The sequence below is a fragment of the Parastagonospora nodorum genome (genome assembly GCF_000146915.1).
Source record: "Parastagonospora nodorum SN15 chromosome Unknown scaffold_35, whole genome shotgun sequence".
NCBI lineage: Eukaryota > Fungi > Ascomycota > Dothideomycetes > Pleosporales > Phaeosphaeriaceae > Parastagonospora > Parastagonospora nodorum.
In genome coordinates, this window is record NW_001884583.1 from 100,642 (window position 1) to 115,752 (window position 15,111).

Below are 15,111 nucleotides of genomic sequence, written 5' to 3' on the forward strand. Positions count from 1 at the left end.
TTGACCGACCAGTCTCTCAGCGTCCAACTCCATGGCTCGCGGAGACAGTCGTTCCAGTAATTCGAACTAAGCTTCCAATGCCCAAAGCCATCCCACTAAAGATCCCGGTCGCCGCTGGTGTAAGTCAGGCGCATATCAAAGCCCGAGGATTTGAGTTCTCTGAAAGGAACCCCTAGTGCACGAAAGACGTGATTCATATTCTTTGGGGGCCTTTCTAACGCCTCGTCGCTGAAGGCTAATGTGATTCGACGTGGCTTTCCTGACCGCAGTGTGGATAAAGCTTGTACAGCTGACTGTATCGCATCATCGGGAGCGGTCGAGAGCCCGATCTCGAGCCTTTCCGTATGCTTCTCTTCCGTCAGCACATCGGCGATATTAAGCCTTACACTCAGACGCATATCCTCGCACAGCTCGTGCAACGTGGTGCCAAGATGAAACAGCTCGCGGCTTGCGAATTCCTTGAGTTCACTCCAATGTAGAGAGTAATTAGGGCGGTATCTTCGCCCTTTCTCCGCTCGCATATCGGTCTTGAACGCGTCCAGAATTTCCAAGGTTATAGTTTCCCCCATAAAATCGGGATTGAGGAAATGTGCAAGGCCGGTCGAGCATGGACATATTGACGATGAGGGAGACGAGCTGCAGCACGGCGATGGAGGGACAACATCCTTGGGAAAGAAGCGAACCAAAGGTCTGTCGTAAGGTCGCTCTTCCAGCACGTAACTGTAAATAATGTCGCGCAGTTCGCGAGGCAGCTGGGTGAGCTTTGCGGATATATCGAGACAACTGGCTTTTGACTGCCGCACAATGGCATCCTCGAGCTCGCATTTTGCGACTTCTGCGTCATTGGAACTTCTCAAAGAGGAGAGGTGCTTATCGTAGAGTCTATTGCAAGTCAGCAAGTCAGTCTTGTTTGGCTCAGGAACAATACGTACTCGCACAACTCGGCTTCCAAGCTGATTCTGGCCGTAGAGTCCATCTTGATTCGGGATATAGTGCTGCTGAGTAAGTTGAAAGTAATCAGACAGTGCCAAAATTGTAGATGGGAGAAATTGTGTGGAGGTAGACAGCTTTTCGGGCGCGTTGGCTTAGGGTACCATGGTACTGTATCCATGACTCAACAAGCTACTACACACAATAAATACGTAAAATTGCACATGATTCATGTGCGGTGTGCGGCGATTCTAGGACGGCGATCGGGAAGTCTTTAAGAAGGTTGATGTGAACCTCAAGCTAAGCAGATGCTACGCTTTATGAAGCAATTGAAAACATAACAGATGCGAAGGTTCAGATGAAACGAACTTGGTAAACTGAAGCACACGATGAATGCTTTGTTGAAGAAGAGGATAAATGAAGGGTCTTTCAAAAGTATTTTTGGGCAAAGTGATATTGCAATTTGGCATTGCTTTTCAGTCTGATGCCGTTACAGGCTTTAAATTCAAGGAGCTTGTTTGCGCTTAAGTTGTGGAAAGGTAGAGAGCAGGGTTAACAGACAGCATTTCCTTCACTGTTTCGGTCTTCCCATACATCGCGAGATACGCAAAGAGACGGAAGATGGAAAGGTTGATGCTAGGATGTAGATTCCTTGCATGGCACATAAATCGAGGCGAGTAACAGATAAGCCCTAGAGAAATTGTGGTCTCGTCTTTCTAGGCTTGTAAAGAAGTTGACCAAACAAGCCGCAGTGTTAAGAGCCTGTTCTAAGTCTAAGATCCATCATCGTCTCTGAGGATAGCTGCTGCAGGTATCCTGGCGAAAGAGATAGTGGTGGTGGTTACACAGGCATGTTTACCAAACTAGGATGAGCCACCAGGTCGTCAAGGGAATCATAGCCACAGTATTGCCGGCGTCGCTGAAGGTTTGGTTTCTTGTAGCGCTCGTACGAACGTAGATATGTTTCTTTTAGCGATGAAGATTGGCTGTCACAGTCCTGACATACGGTCAGCATAACGAAGGATATGTAAGCTTGGTGAAACAAACACCTTTCGCCACTCCTCACTACTCAATGGAAACAGCTGTGACACATCTACCCTCTCACCCTTGAACATCATCGCACAGACTTTGAATTTACTGCCATGCTTTCGGAAGTCGTATACGGTGCTTCGCATAGCCGATAACATATTAAGAAAGTAAAGCTCATGGTGCCAATCTGCCTACTTGGACCTGTCCATCCCAAACATAACGGGGAACGTGAGTTCCATCTGGTGGCGGTTCCCCAAGGCAAGAGCGCGAGATTGTTGGCGAGTGCATCTATGTACCGGCCAAGGGGCTCAGGTTCGCCCATGTGCTCACCACGATGCCTGTCAGGATGACCACAGCCTTTTGGTATCCTGAGACAAGGCCTGTACGATATATACTATTCTACACTGCATGATCAATCGTTGATTGATCATTGCAACCTTTTTGGATGGATGGTGCGGTGGGTGTAGACTCACGCCTGACAGTACGCGCATGTTCCATGATATCTCTATCTAGCTCACTGTAAACGGTTAATACGTGATCAAAGATCTGAGATAGTCGGCATATACTTGTCTTTTGTCTGTGAAGCGGACCTGGCCTCTCTCAGCCTCTCTTCTAACCTCGTCCTCCCAAGCTCGAGCCCTTTGACATCATTGCGAAGGGAGACATAACCCCTTGCTAGACTCGGCATATCATTCCCGGAATCCATGACTAAAGCAGGTCTCACTTTGGATGTAACAAAGTGAAAAATCGTGTTCATGATCAAGCAAACACGAGAAAAAGGAACATGAGAATGGCCTGTGCTCCTGTCGTGTATCCTTGGTATACCCAATGCAGACTATCTGTGTGAGTCTTCGGCCCAATGAATCGAAGAAGAGGAAAACATTGTAGTAGATGAGTGTTATGGAATCGGAGTACTAGACTTGCAGGTTGTTCAAATACGTTGAAAAGCGGCCAGAGAGCAACAGAAGGCAGCCCATCCGTTGGAATAGCTTAAAGCTATACACAGGGTCTTACTGTGTAACTCAAATCCTGGCAAAACATTATATAGCTTCAGGCCATCGAAGGCTAAAGTTCGACTTTCCTCATAAACGATAGATTGCAGTAGATTCAGTGATTAGTGGTTTCGACCATCCAAAATACCGTTGCAAAGTGGCTTATGCCTATTAGTTCCGAGTCACACAAGGCATAAGTTGTTCTGACGGCTGGTTCGACAATCCTGTATTAAGTTCCTACGTCAAGTTGACTTTTCGTATTGTACAAATGCCCAAGACCATGTCCACATCCAACTCATTATCGTCAGGCCACGACCTTTTCAAGACATTCCATAGCATCGAGTTTACAAGGCGAGCATGGCCAATGCAGCTGCGCCAAAGAGACCAGCCGCCTGGGTTGCGATGGGGGCACCGCCGGTGAACTGGGAGGGAGAAGAAGAGGGAGCAGCGGAGGGCAAGAGAGCACTGGTAGCACCGGCAACGCCCGAGGAAACCTTGGAAGCAGCCGCCGAAGTGGCGGAAGCAATCGCTGATGAGATCGCACTAGCAACACTGGACGCCTCTGCGGCCTTGGATGAGACCGCCGATTGGGCGGCGGAAGAAACACTCGCTACAGCAGAAGAAGCGGCTCCAGCCCCAGGGATTTCAATGGGGGCACCAGCATCCTGGCAGGTCTTCTGTACCGCGGAAATGGTGGAGGCCTGGTCAGAGGCTGAGCACGCACCCTGTACACAGGGTTGCACACTAGAGAGCAACTGGGCGCCCTTCTGACAATGACACTTGAAGTCGGTGAGGGACGAACAACCGTCAGATCCGAGGGGGCCGATGAAGCAAGACAACTGTCTCTGATTAGTACTGACCGTAAGTTTCGATCAAGTGGATATCTTACAGCGCAAGAGGGGATGTTGCCGAGCTGGGCAGAGCCGACCGAAGCCAGAGCAATGATGGAAGCGATAGTGAAGGTCTTCATGTTGACTAAGTATTGTTGTTGTTGGTGATTACGTGGAGGAAGTGAAAGTTCTTGTATTTCTTCTTTTGGATTCAAAAGTGACAGTGTTGTTGCGATCCCAAGCGGGCTGTCGCGGGTGCTTTATGTGAAAAAAGGATCGCATTGACCTCTGCCCTGGACCAAGTCATAACAGGGATTACTCCACCTTGCCGTCATCCATCACATGCAGTGGCCTGTGATTGTCCAGATCTTCATTGCTCCGTCTGGGGAAGCGAATGGATGGGGTGCTACCTCCCTCTTGAGACCCAAGTAGCCGCGGTGATTACCCTGTCTTTGCGAATGAGATCGAGGATGACAAGGAGCAATTGCCAACTACGGGCAAGCCCAGCCTCACGGAGCCCCTGCGGCACAGGCAAGGGCTGCACTGGTTGGAAGAAAGCGACATGCAGACAATGAAGTTGCTAACTGTGATTGGACACGGCTGAGGCGGAAGAGGCGAGCATTCGAATGCAATGAGTGACATCTGGTTAAGACGCCAAGACCGTGCGCGTAAGCCATAAGCTTTTGTGCATTAGGGCGCGGATCATCTCATGTGGAGACGGAGGCCAGCCTATCTGAGTAAGTGCGTCGGAAAATCTGGGGAGGACAGCAAGTGCACGCGGAGCTTGTGAGTCGTCTTGCACTAGTTGCATTCTACTCTTTGATGAGCGTACGCGTGCATCCTCAAAAGGAAAGGCGTATGCGTGTTGATATTCTCGTGGCTGTTCAATGGGCGGTGACAAAGGCGAACACCCACTTCAAGATCATTGATCATTTGTGTTGCGATGCCTTCCCCGCAATCCTCCATCTCTTTCTGGGCACAGTCCCGTACAATGCCTGCTCATGCTTCGCGACTATCTCTTTCCTGGACATGGCGCAGATTGACCAACATTGGAAAGTTGGAAACCCGGAAGCGCCGTCCGGACGGGAACTATAATGCCTCCTGCACCTGCCCAAGTGAAGCTTGCAGGTTGGCGGCCGCCATTGTCAGCCGCATCTGTACCTGCATTTGTGTAGACAGACAGAAATCAATGAGTAGAGCTGGCAGACTGTGCAAGGTTGCGCGTCGCGGCCTTTCTGATGTCTCTGAAATGATGGTCGATCCTTGTCCATCGCCGGGACCTGCGTCATGTTCGTACAGCCAACAAGTTCTCGTGACGGCTCGGCATCTGAACTGCACGTTCCTCGGCAGCATGTGCTTGCACATCGCAGCATCCCCGCCGTGCCGAGTCCTGTGGTAAGGCCAGCAAGATGTCCAATATTTCGATCTTCGCCCCCGTGTTAGTTTGGGTAAGGTCACAATGCGCCATGCGCCTGGTACTGCAGATTCTCACCTACGACAGAAAGTGAACAGGGGCATCCCATACTGTAGCCTGGATCTATACACAGTACCATTGCGTTTCGAATGTGACGGAAGGGCCATGTGTACAGCTTCAGGTTAGGCCACGTGATGCACCCTGATTGCTTTCCGTCGTAGTTGATAAGACGTAGTACGGGGCTCGAAGATCGTCGCCTAGAGCGCTTGCCCATCCAGACGTGAATAGACGAACTTCTGCACAACGCGCGTGAAAAAATCAATTGAGACGTTCAATGAGATGAATAGAATCTTTATTAACTGCAGTTGAACATGAAAGTGGAATTGCAACGGTGCCGCGATGGATCTGGGCGGTCGTGCATGGCCTGCAGCATCGCCGGCTGAGAGGGAGGTCTCCAAAAGTGGAGCCTATTATTTTTTTTACCGTGTTTTCAATAAAACATCCAGCAATCATTGGATGTATGCCCAGCCTTACCGCGCAAGAAAGGTTATGACTTGAGGTTATGACTTGAGGTTGTGTCTCGCAGGTTGATCATTATTGCAGGATCCACGTGCAGCAATGCTGCTAATCGACAGCATAGTGGAAGCAATGCATGGCTTGAAAAAATCTCCTGACTCGTTGATGGAAGTCCATCTGGCCTCTGTGAAATGGTCGAGGAGTGAAGACGGAAGAGCAGGTCAAGATGAAGGGCACTGCGCCGATAAGCCGATAAGGATATCTTGGCGTTCAAGTCGCGCTAAGGAAACTTCGATAGTCCTCTCGTGCTGTCGCGAAGCAGACGGACTATGAATCGCTTCTGAGACCAACTTACCACCACAAGACGCGAATCCCGTCACCGTGTACATCGAGGTCAAATCCAAATTGTGCGCGCGAAGGCTCCATAAGCCCTTCGGTTCGGACGATTGAACAAGATGGCGGAAACAGCTGCGGCGCATCCACCAAGCTCAGTCGAGCAACTTGTGCGCACCTCTGCGAAGCGCACGCGGGAGCTCTTTGCCGCCGATTTCGCGTCGTCTGCGGCTCTTGATCACGCTGCCAACCCTGCCTTCACCATCACACCCTCCACCGCCTCGCCTTCTTCCACCGCAGACCAAGTCAACGTCGCAACCCGAATACGCAATGAATACGAGCACGTGCGAGAGCTTCCCCCAGCTCTTGCGGCAAAGATGGCAGCTGCGGCAACAACGGCAGCCGAGCGACGCAAGAAGATCAAGAGTCAGAATGCAGAGGAAAAGGCGTCTGACCCCAAGATGCAGAAGATAATTGAAGGCGCATCAGAAAAGGCCGACAAGGCGCGGGATTCACAGTCGATGCAATTGGCATTACGAGCTGGAGGCAAGGGCGCTGCGCCGAACGCAACAGGACCTACTCCAATGAGGGACACGCCATCCAGCGCACTCGTGCGGAAAGACACGGTCAGACAGGCCCGGCCAGAGTGGCATAGACCTTGGAAGGTCTCTCGTGTCATGGCTGGCCATTTGGGCTGGGTACGCTCGCTCTGTGTCGACCCGGACAACCAATTCTTCGTATCCGGAGCCGGGGATCGCACAATCAAGCTCTGGAACTTGGCAACCGGAGAGCTCAAGATCACGCTCACAGGACACATATCCTCTGTACGCGGCGTCGAGGTCTCGCCTCGCCATCCATATCTCTTCAGTTGTGGAGAAGACAAGATGGTCAAGTGCTGGGACCTGGAGACGAACAAGGTCATCCGCCATTATCACGGGCATTTGTCTGGTGTTTACAGCTTATCGCTACATCCCACACTTGACGTTCTTGTGACTGGAGGTCGAGATGGTGTTGCAAGAGTCTGGGATATGAGAACTAGGACTAACGTGCACGTCCTGGGTGGACACAAAGGCACCATTAGCAGCATCAAGTGCCAGGAAGGCGATCCTCAAGTCATAACAGGAAGCATGGACGTAAGTTGTCATTACTTGCTTCTCTTGAGTCTTCTTGCTAACATGAATTGCAGTCCACTGTACGGCTATGGGACTTGGCCGCGGGCAAAACCCAGACAGTCTTAACACATCACAAAAAGAGCATCCGCTCTCTGGCCATACATCCCACCGAATATACGTTTGCCAGCGGTTCATCTCAGAGTATAAAACAATGGATGTGCCCACGCGGCGACTTCATGCTCAACTTCCAGCCGGTCAACAGTATTATCAACACGCTCTCTGTCAACGAAGACAATGTCATGTTTGCCGGAGGAGACGACGGCAGCGCAACCTTTTACGACTGGAAGACCGGGCATCAATTTGAAAACTCCGAATCTGTAGTGCAGCCTGGCTCGCTCAGCGCAGAAGCAGGCATTCTCACTTCGACTTTCGACCGAACCGGACTCAGGTTGATCACAGGCCACATCGACAAGACCATTCGTGTTTGGAAGGAGGACGAGGACGCCACAGAGGAAACACATCCATTAGACTGGAAGCCGACACTTGGTCGACAGAAGTTTTAGTTACATAGAGTTAGCACTTCGCATTAACAACGGAGTTTGGATGGGCGTTTGGAAAGAGCTAGACTTGAAAACTGTCAGCATCAACTGTACGATATCCGGATTGAATTGGGAGGAGATGTGCGATCATGCAGCATTCTCTATACATACCCAAGAAATAACCATGTTCTCAGTCCGCGGAACGATGCTTCCAATATGCATGTGAATGAATCGTGATCGACGTCAGCAAGGGTCCAAGCTCGGACTTCGCGAACACCCACCAAGGCGCATCTCCCGCACCTCAACATCGCAAACCCAAGATGCCGGAACGGGCGCTGCCCGCACGATTATGGCCTTGAAGCGCAGAGATGTGATTCTCGCCTGCGTCGCCGTCTTCATTGCCTGGGGCTACTTGACCCACTGGCAGCCGAAGCTCCACTTTCTTCCCTACGCCTTCGTCACCGGAGTCCTCGCAACCTTGGCCCTCGTAGCATGGCTGGCACTGACGACATCATGGCCAATCGAGCTACGCAATGGAGGAGAGGTCAATTACGGGCCACGCCACGTCGCGTTTGTGGCGCCAGAGAAGTGGAAAGCTGAGCGCGAGGCATTGACGAAGCGCAACATGTACATGATGGAGCCCATACACCCGGCTTCCTATGTCATATCGGACAGCATCGACGTGCTGATAGGCCTTATACTGCGCGACTTTGTAAAGAGCTGGTATGGCAACATCAGCAAAAGCCCGACGTTCGTGAACGAGGTCGACAACGCGGTGCGGGCAGCAATGGGCGAATTACGGGACCGCATCCTGGCAGTCGACATGGTCGAGACTGTAGTTTCGCGCATGATACCCATCATAACTGAGCACCTGCGAGCATCATATGACGCCGAGCGCATTGTCCGAGGGCGCAAGCTGTCCCGCAACATTACAGACTCGGAGGAGCTTGACGTAGCCATTGCAGCCAAATACAAAGATGGACGCCTACATCCTGCAGCTTCACTGGCGTACTCAAACACAAAACCTGTCCAACAACAACATCTTCGTAACATCGTTGCTCGATTGCTGCCCAAGATCATGGCCCCTAGCATGTGCACCAGCCCAGCGGTCAATGTTCTGATCAAAGAGATTGTGGCATGCGCGGTCTTGTCGCCGGTGATGCAGATGCTCGCTGATCCAGACATGTGGAATCAACTCATGGAAGGATATGTAAGAAGATTTGCACGCGAGGCTCTTCATTTCTGACAGCCTTAGGGTCGAACACTGCTACAGGAAAGGAAGACCGTCCGCAAGCTGCGAGCCGCGCTCGACGAACATGCGCCACCCTCTCCGAAGAACCCAAAGAACCTCCAATTTCCCAAGCTGGAACCAGGCGATAACGAGCGGAGATTCGAGAGGTTTATTCGGGCCATTCGGCAGACCAACACGCTCGCAGATGCCCGCCGCTTTCGCAGCGAGATATCGAGCCAGCTGCGGAAGGACGCAATGCTTGAGGATCAAGATCCCGTATACCTTCGTCGCTTGGAAACGGCTCGCCAGATCTTAGATTCCAAGGTCGCCAACCTGAGCACTGGTGGCACCGTGCGGGCAAAGGTCGCCGCCCAGGAGAAGCCTAAACACAAGCGCACATCGTCCAGATTTGCAAACGCGTCCTTGCGAGACGTCTTGTACGATGCAGCAGGTCTGTCGTGTTTCATGGAGTTCATGGACCAGGTCGAGCTCATGCGACTTGTACAGTTCTGGCTGGTCGTGGACGGTATTAGGAATCCACTGGAAGTGGACACGGATGAACCTGCAGAGAATGTCAGTTCTTTTCCGACATGGACCGAGGCCGACCGTACAGATCTTGCTCAGATTTACGAGGCCTATCTCTCGAAAGCCGAACTAAAGCTCCCCGAAGCGCGGAAAGCAGTGTCCGAATTTCTCAAGGCTGGACGGTCGGCAACGCCTGCGCAGTACCATAATGCGCGCAGAGCTCTTCTAGAGGCACAGACGGAGGCCTACGACCAGTTGCAGGAGCCCTATTTCCGGAGGTTTAAGAAGTCCAATCTGTATTACAAGTGGCTCGCGATGGATGAGGCAGCCAATGCTGGGCACAGTGGCATAAAAACAACGACCGCGGCGCGCACGCTTGACAATCCATCCATTGTAGCACCCGTCATGTCTCGCACCCAGTCCGGGCAAATACTATCTGCACAGCCACCTCATGGTGATTTGCGCAGAGCTGTAGCGTCCTCTTCTGATCTCAAGAGTCAGGGCGTGATCAGAAGCATGGATCCGCCTCCGCGACGTTCCCTGGACTCTGGGCCCCCTACAGTCCCAAGGGTAGCCTTGTTCGATGATGAATATGAAGCAGACCCTCTAGCACAGTCTACAGCCAGCATTGATTCTGACCATGGACAAGAGCGTACGAATGGCAACGATTCGCAGGTGGTGGATGCAATGCAAGCTGCTTTGACCGACATCATGGGTGCCGAACCTGAAGGCTCCATATTCTTTGAAGGACCAGGAAGCGCACTTCTCGATAATGATTCGCAAAGGGGTTCTATGGATTTACCAAGAGCTCTGTCGCCAAATCCCCAAGTGCAGCAAAGAGCCCTCTCGCCTAATCCACTTTTGCAACAGGGCAAGAGCAAGCCAAGCATTGCGTCGCTGGGTCTTGTCGGAGAGCCAAAGACTCGCGGTGTCTTCAATGACGATCTTTTTGGAGACGAGGAGAAGTTTCTAGAAGATGAGATCGATGACCCAGCTCCTCGAAACAAGGCTGAGGATGATGAGATACACGAGGCTGCTCCTGGTGATCTGGGTCTCGCCGAAGCTATTGATGCGCTCACCGCTGACATTGAGCGTTTGGTCAGCCAAGAATCCATTGTTGATTCGTTGACAACCAAGGCGGAGCTCACGAACAACGCGGCCGAATTGAGAATCTTGCGCAAGTCAAAGGCTAGCCTGCAGCGGGAGATACAAAGGAAGGAATTGCAACGCCAGCAGTATATCGTACAAGAGAGCGATAACAGCTTGTACGGACGGGCAACTGTCTTCATCCAGTCCATCATGGTCGGTACTGAGGAAGACGGCAAGGAATATGCGATGTGTAAGTATAGCCATCGTGCTCAGTGACATCATAGACTAACAGTGGTTACAGATGTCATCGAAGTCAGACGACGTGCTGGCGATCAGATGCCTGCAGCTACTTGGGTCATCTCGAGACGATATAGTGAATTCCATGATCTGAATAAGAGACTGCGTGGGAAATTCCCTCAAGTGCGCAACCTTGAGTTCCCACGACGACAGATGATGCTCAAACTTCAGAAAGATTTTCTACACAAGCGTAGGATTGGTCTTGAGAAGTATCTTCGAGTGAGTACTGGTTCAAACTATGACGCACTGGGCCAAATCTGATAGCTTGTGCAACAGGAACTTCTGTTGATACCGGCTGTCTGTCGTAGTCGTGAGCTTCGTGCTTTCCTGTCTCAAGCCGCTATCAACCCCGCGGATGCCCTACGTAACCAAGATCTGAACTCTAATGATTTCGTTTCACGTATATACAACTCAGTGGCAGATGGCATGGAGGAATTCCTCGGTAACATTCCTGTTCTTGATCAGCTCTCTGTCGCGGGACAGAACCTCATCTCAGCTGCTACCACCCAGCTCGCCAGTACAAACTCTGCCATGGCTGGGACTCAGCCTGGCAGTCTTGCTTCCTCTGGTGTACTTGGCGTCGAACCCAACACCGATGCTGAAGCAGAAGCCGAGTTGTTGGCTTTTGAGAAGCAAGAACTGCCACCTTTCGTCAAGCCGATTACGGACCTCTTCCTCGAGACGTTTGAGCTGAATCGCGAGAACAATTGGCTTCGCGGGCGCGCCGTGATTGTTGTTCTACACCAGCTCCTCGGTGGCACCATTGAGCGCAAGGTCCGCGAGAGTTTCGACAATCTACTCTCTGAAAACAACATCTCAGGCTACATCGACACACTCAAGGATTCCATGTGGCCAAACGGCAGATTGAAGCAGAGTGTCGAGAGAACACCACAACAGAGAGCTAAGAGTAGGAAAGAGGCTGCCACTGTACTGAACACGTTGGTACCTGAGTTGGCGAGTAGTGTAGTGGGGCGACAAAATGCGCAGATTGCGGCAAGAAAGCTGGAGGGTACACTGAACAATTCGCGATTGAAGTGAGTAATCTTTGATGGATGGGCATGGAGAAAGCTAATGACTTGCCAGTACGCACCTTGCTTTTACGCTTTTGGACGAGATGATTCATGTGTTGTTCCCGGACGTCAGTATGAAATAGTGCATGTCTAGCGATTGCATACAGGGTGCGCACGGCATCGATTTGCATTGGGCCGGAGTTCACATCTCTTCATATACACATTTCATATTCTTACCACACCATGTGTTCCTGTTGCTAATGCTCCTCGCACTCGTGAACTGTATCTGTATTGACTGATGCCGCATTAGCCCATAACCACTCCAGGCGGTATCACATCTCTTGTGTGATTAGTCTTTCACCTTTCCGAAAATTCTAGTCCATACCCGCGACTTTTCACCTTGTACCCATCCCAAACCCCTCTCGCTCTGCATCCATCTTACCGCAACCTCACCTCATCGGTCGAAGCAATAGACAAGTTGGCGCGATCAGGTGGGCACCGAACTTCTGGGCTGGGGGATACACATTCTTGTGCAGGGTGATTACAATGTAGTCGGTGGGCGAGGCGTTGGCGTGATATGTCTCATAGCCATCATTCCCTCCCTCTCGCTAATACTCACAATTCATCCGGAGATTATCAGCACATTTCTTGGCTCGGATAACTTGCGCACCGTACTTGTCGCAAGCTGGTTGAGTCATCTAGCGTGGATGGGGAGCGTGGACGGAGTCGAATGCTGGCTAGAGTCTCGACATCACGCCAGAGATAAGTAGGTGCTATTTTATTCCGTGGGGTAGGGTGGGGATTCATAATGCTGGGTTAGAGGAGGTGATTGAGGAGGGCAAGAAGGAGACTTTGTAGGATGTGTGTGAGGGTTTTGTTAGGAGGTAAATGTAACTAGAAGAGTCTGGATTTTTGGTGAAAGTGAATGACTGGAAAGAAAAGAATATGCAGACGCTCAGCTCATTTTAAATCCTCATTCGAAGCTTCGATGTATTTTATAAGGACTGTCCTGACTGTGCTTTAGAACGCCTAGTCAATGGCTCTGGAAAGACTCCTGAGGTTTTCCGACTTCTCAAACGAGACAGTGTTAACAAAGTATAGACGTCGGCAACATCTACAGTAATTTGTGATACTGCTTGCCATCCTAGTTATGTGTTTGCGTATTGGTGAAAGAGTAAATGCCGGATTAGCTCAACTATACTGACCTCGGCATATACTACAGTAATCAATGGTACCGATGAAACTGCCTAATGGAGGAATGAATGCTCGTCTCTCTGCCATCGGTAATCACTGCAATAGCCGACAACACGTGCACGCTGACCTCGGATAACTCTACTACAATCCACAGTCATGCCAGAGTTTCCTAACAAGGCAACTATCCACGCGTTGGTGAGGAAGTGAATGTTCGGTAGCTCGGTAATCGCAACTCTGACGTAGCCTGACCTCGGCTTTGTAGAAGAGTCTCTAGCTCTTCCTACTGATTTCCATTTCCACTGAAATTTTACTGCAATCGACGCGCCGAAAAAATGGTGTCGCATTAGGAAGGTACCACGTCTCAGGGCACCAGAACTCTCTGCAAGAATTCCCAGCTGTTCACGGTGACTCCTGAGGATATCACTTTCACTGGAATTTTGCTGTAATCAACACTGAAAAATTGTTACTGCATTAGGGAGGTACCAAGTGTCCCTGAAGATTAATGAAAATGTGATGACTGTATATTGATATCCTCAGCCAAAAGGGAAAACATATCTCTAACTAAGCGTACAAACTCTACCTGTCCAGCAGCTCTGTCTCGCTGCCCATCCCTACAACTTCGATTCCTTCTTCTGCTTCGGCTTCATAAGCGGCTTCATAACCACATTCAACTCCTCCATAAACCTCGGACTCAACACACTCCTCTCAATCCCCTTCTTCGCACCCCACTCCTCCTCCGTCTTCCTTTCCCAATCCCAAAATCTCGCCAAATCCTTCTTAATCCACTTCCCGATATGCTCCGCGCTTTCCTCGACCTTCTCCATGGGAATCAAATGTCCCGCGCCCATCACCGTGACATTGTCGACGCGCCCTTCGGCGCGGCCACCGGAGCCGCCGACGCCCGAGCCCGTGAGGCGCATTTTCTCTTCGATGATGGCGTCGTCGGTAAGGAATGACAATTCGCCGAAGATGTAGAAGACCGAGGGGCGGATGGAGGGGAGTTGGTTGTACACGATGGTGCTTTCGCCACGGTAGAAGGGTGCCTGTGGGTCCGCATCGGGCGTGATGTCTGTATGCGTTCGACGATTGACTTTCGGGTTACTCAGCGTGAATTCTGCAGATGAGATGTCCGTATCGCCTGGTTGGGCAGCGAAGTTCGGGCGCAGGAAAGTCATGACTTCTTGGTGCTTTGTCGTTGTCAAGGTAACTTCGGGTGCTTTTGCGTCGGGGAAGAGTTTGGTGGGGACGTCACGTAGCCCGAACTGGATCCAGCGGTCGAGCACGCGCGGATCCCAGGTCTGGTAGAATTTACTCTTCTTGAAGCTCTTGGCGGCTTCTTCGCGCGAGGGCCAGCGCTCGCGGCGCTTGGCGGATGCAAAGGCTGGTGAGACGTTGCCGATGAGGGAGACTTTGCCTTGGATGACGGGGTCGACCAGAATGAGAGTCTCAAAGAGGCGGGGATGCAAAAGAGCCAGGTTGGCGAGTTGACAGCCGCCCATGCTGTGGCCTACGCCGACTATGGGACGGGGCATTTGATCGCGGAAGATGTTGACCATGTTGAGAAGATCGCGACTGTGATCTAACCATGCAGCTATTCAATGTTAGCATGTGCCCATGCGATATGAAACTTTACACGTACGGTCATTGCCCAGCTTATCCTCGTTGAGCACGCTACTCCAGCCTTGGTGCACGACATCTGCTATCCAGATTCCCCTGATACCAAAGCCAAACTGCTCACATCTCTTCAACAGTTCGTCCCATAACGGTTCATATAGCTCTTTTGGGAACCCATTCGCGTGTCCAGCTATGATTGTGATGTCTCCGGGCTTTGGCTGTGTGTTGCTGAGTGGAGTGTACTGTTTCACTGCCATATGCAAGACATCTTCTTGAGTGGTGGAAGTGGCTCTGGGAAAGCCACGGATATGTGAGCTTTCTACCTTATGCTCCTGTATCCGGAAGTACTGGGAAGACATGCTGCTCTCCGATAAGGCTGATGGCGTAAGCCGGTAAGATGTGTCGATGGAGTTAATAGAAATGCGTAAACGTGGCCTGAGAAAAGCGATTTCTATT

The 15,111-nt window shown here is 51.2% G+C and overlaps 6 protein-coding genes across 6 annotated transcripts; 2 read left to right on the forward strand and 4 right to left on the reverse strand.

The window, feature by feature from the left end:
- Window positions 1-95: 95 nt before the first annotated feature.
- Window positions 96-976, reverse strand: SNOG_15005 (hypothetical protein; the record flags this gene model as incomplete). The annotated part of the gene is made up of 2 exons (XM_001805118.1): window positions 96-882; window positions 933-976. 2 exons carry the CDS (start codon window positions 974-976, stop codon window positions 96-98), a joined length of 831 nt encoding a protein of 276 aa, XP_001805170.1.
- Window positions 977-2,247: 1,271 nt separating this feature from the next.
- On the reverse strand, window positions 2,248-2,457 carry SNOG_15006 (hypothetical protein; the record flags this gene model as incomplete). Its single annotated transcript, XM_001805119.1, has 2 exons — window positions 2,248-2,339; window positions 2,433-2,457. The coding sequence occupies 2 exons, from the start codon at window positions 2,455-2,457 to the stop codon at window positions 2,248-2,250; spliced, it is 117 nt and encodes a 38-aa protein (XP_001805171.1).
- Window positions 2,458-3,159: 702 nt separating this feature from the next.
- On the reverse strand, window positions 3,160-4,014 carry SNOG_15007 (hypothetical protein). Its single transcript, XM_001805120.1, has 2 exons — window positions 3,841-4,014; window positions 3,160-3,790 (listed from the first exon to the last, which is right to left on the reverse strand). The coding sequence occupies exons 1-2, from the start codon at window positions 3,919-3,921 to the stop codon at window positions 3,296-3,298; spliced, it is 576 nt and encodes a 191-aa protein (XP_001805172.1). The 5' UTR covers window positions 3,922-4,014; the 3' UTR covers window positions 3,160-3,295.
- A 2,152-nt stretch (window positions 4,015-6,166) lies between these two features.
- On the forward strand, window positions 6,167-7,719 carry SNOG_15008 (hypothetical protein; the record flags this gene model as incomplete). Its single annotated transcript, XM_001805121.1, has 2 exons — window positions 6,167-7,177; window positions 7,357-7,719. 2 exons carry the CDS (start codon window positions 6,167-6,169, stop codon window positions 7,717-7,719), a joined length of 1,374 nt encoding a protein of 457 aa, XP_001805173.1.
- A 325-nt stretch (window positions 7,720-8,044) lies between these two features.
- SNOG_15009 (hypothetical protein) lies at window positions 8,045-11,875 on the forward strand (the record flags this gene model as incomplete). Its single annotated transcript, XM_001805122.1, has 4 exons — window positions 8,045-8,905; window positions 8,969-10,790; window positions 10,842-11,056; window positions 11,102-11,875. 4 exons carry the CDS (start codon window positions 8,045-8,047, stop codon window positions 11,873-11,875), a joined length of 3,672 nt encoding a protein of 1,223 aa, XP_001805174.1.
- A 1,777-nt stretch (window positions 11,876-13,652) lies between these two features.
- SNOG_15010 (hypothetical protein) lies at window positions 13,653-14,597 on the reverse strand (the record flags this gene model as incomplete). Its single annotated transcript, XM_001805123.1, has 1 exon — window positions 13,653-14,597. The coding sequence occupies one exon, from the start codon at window positions 14,595-14,597 to the stop codon at window positions 13,653-13,655; it is 945 nt and encodes a 314-aa protein (XP_001805175.1).
- Between the last annotated feature and the right edge of the window lie 514 nt (window positions 14,598-15,111).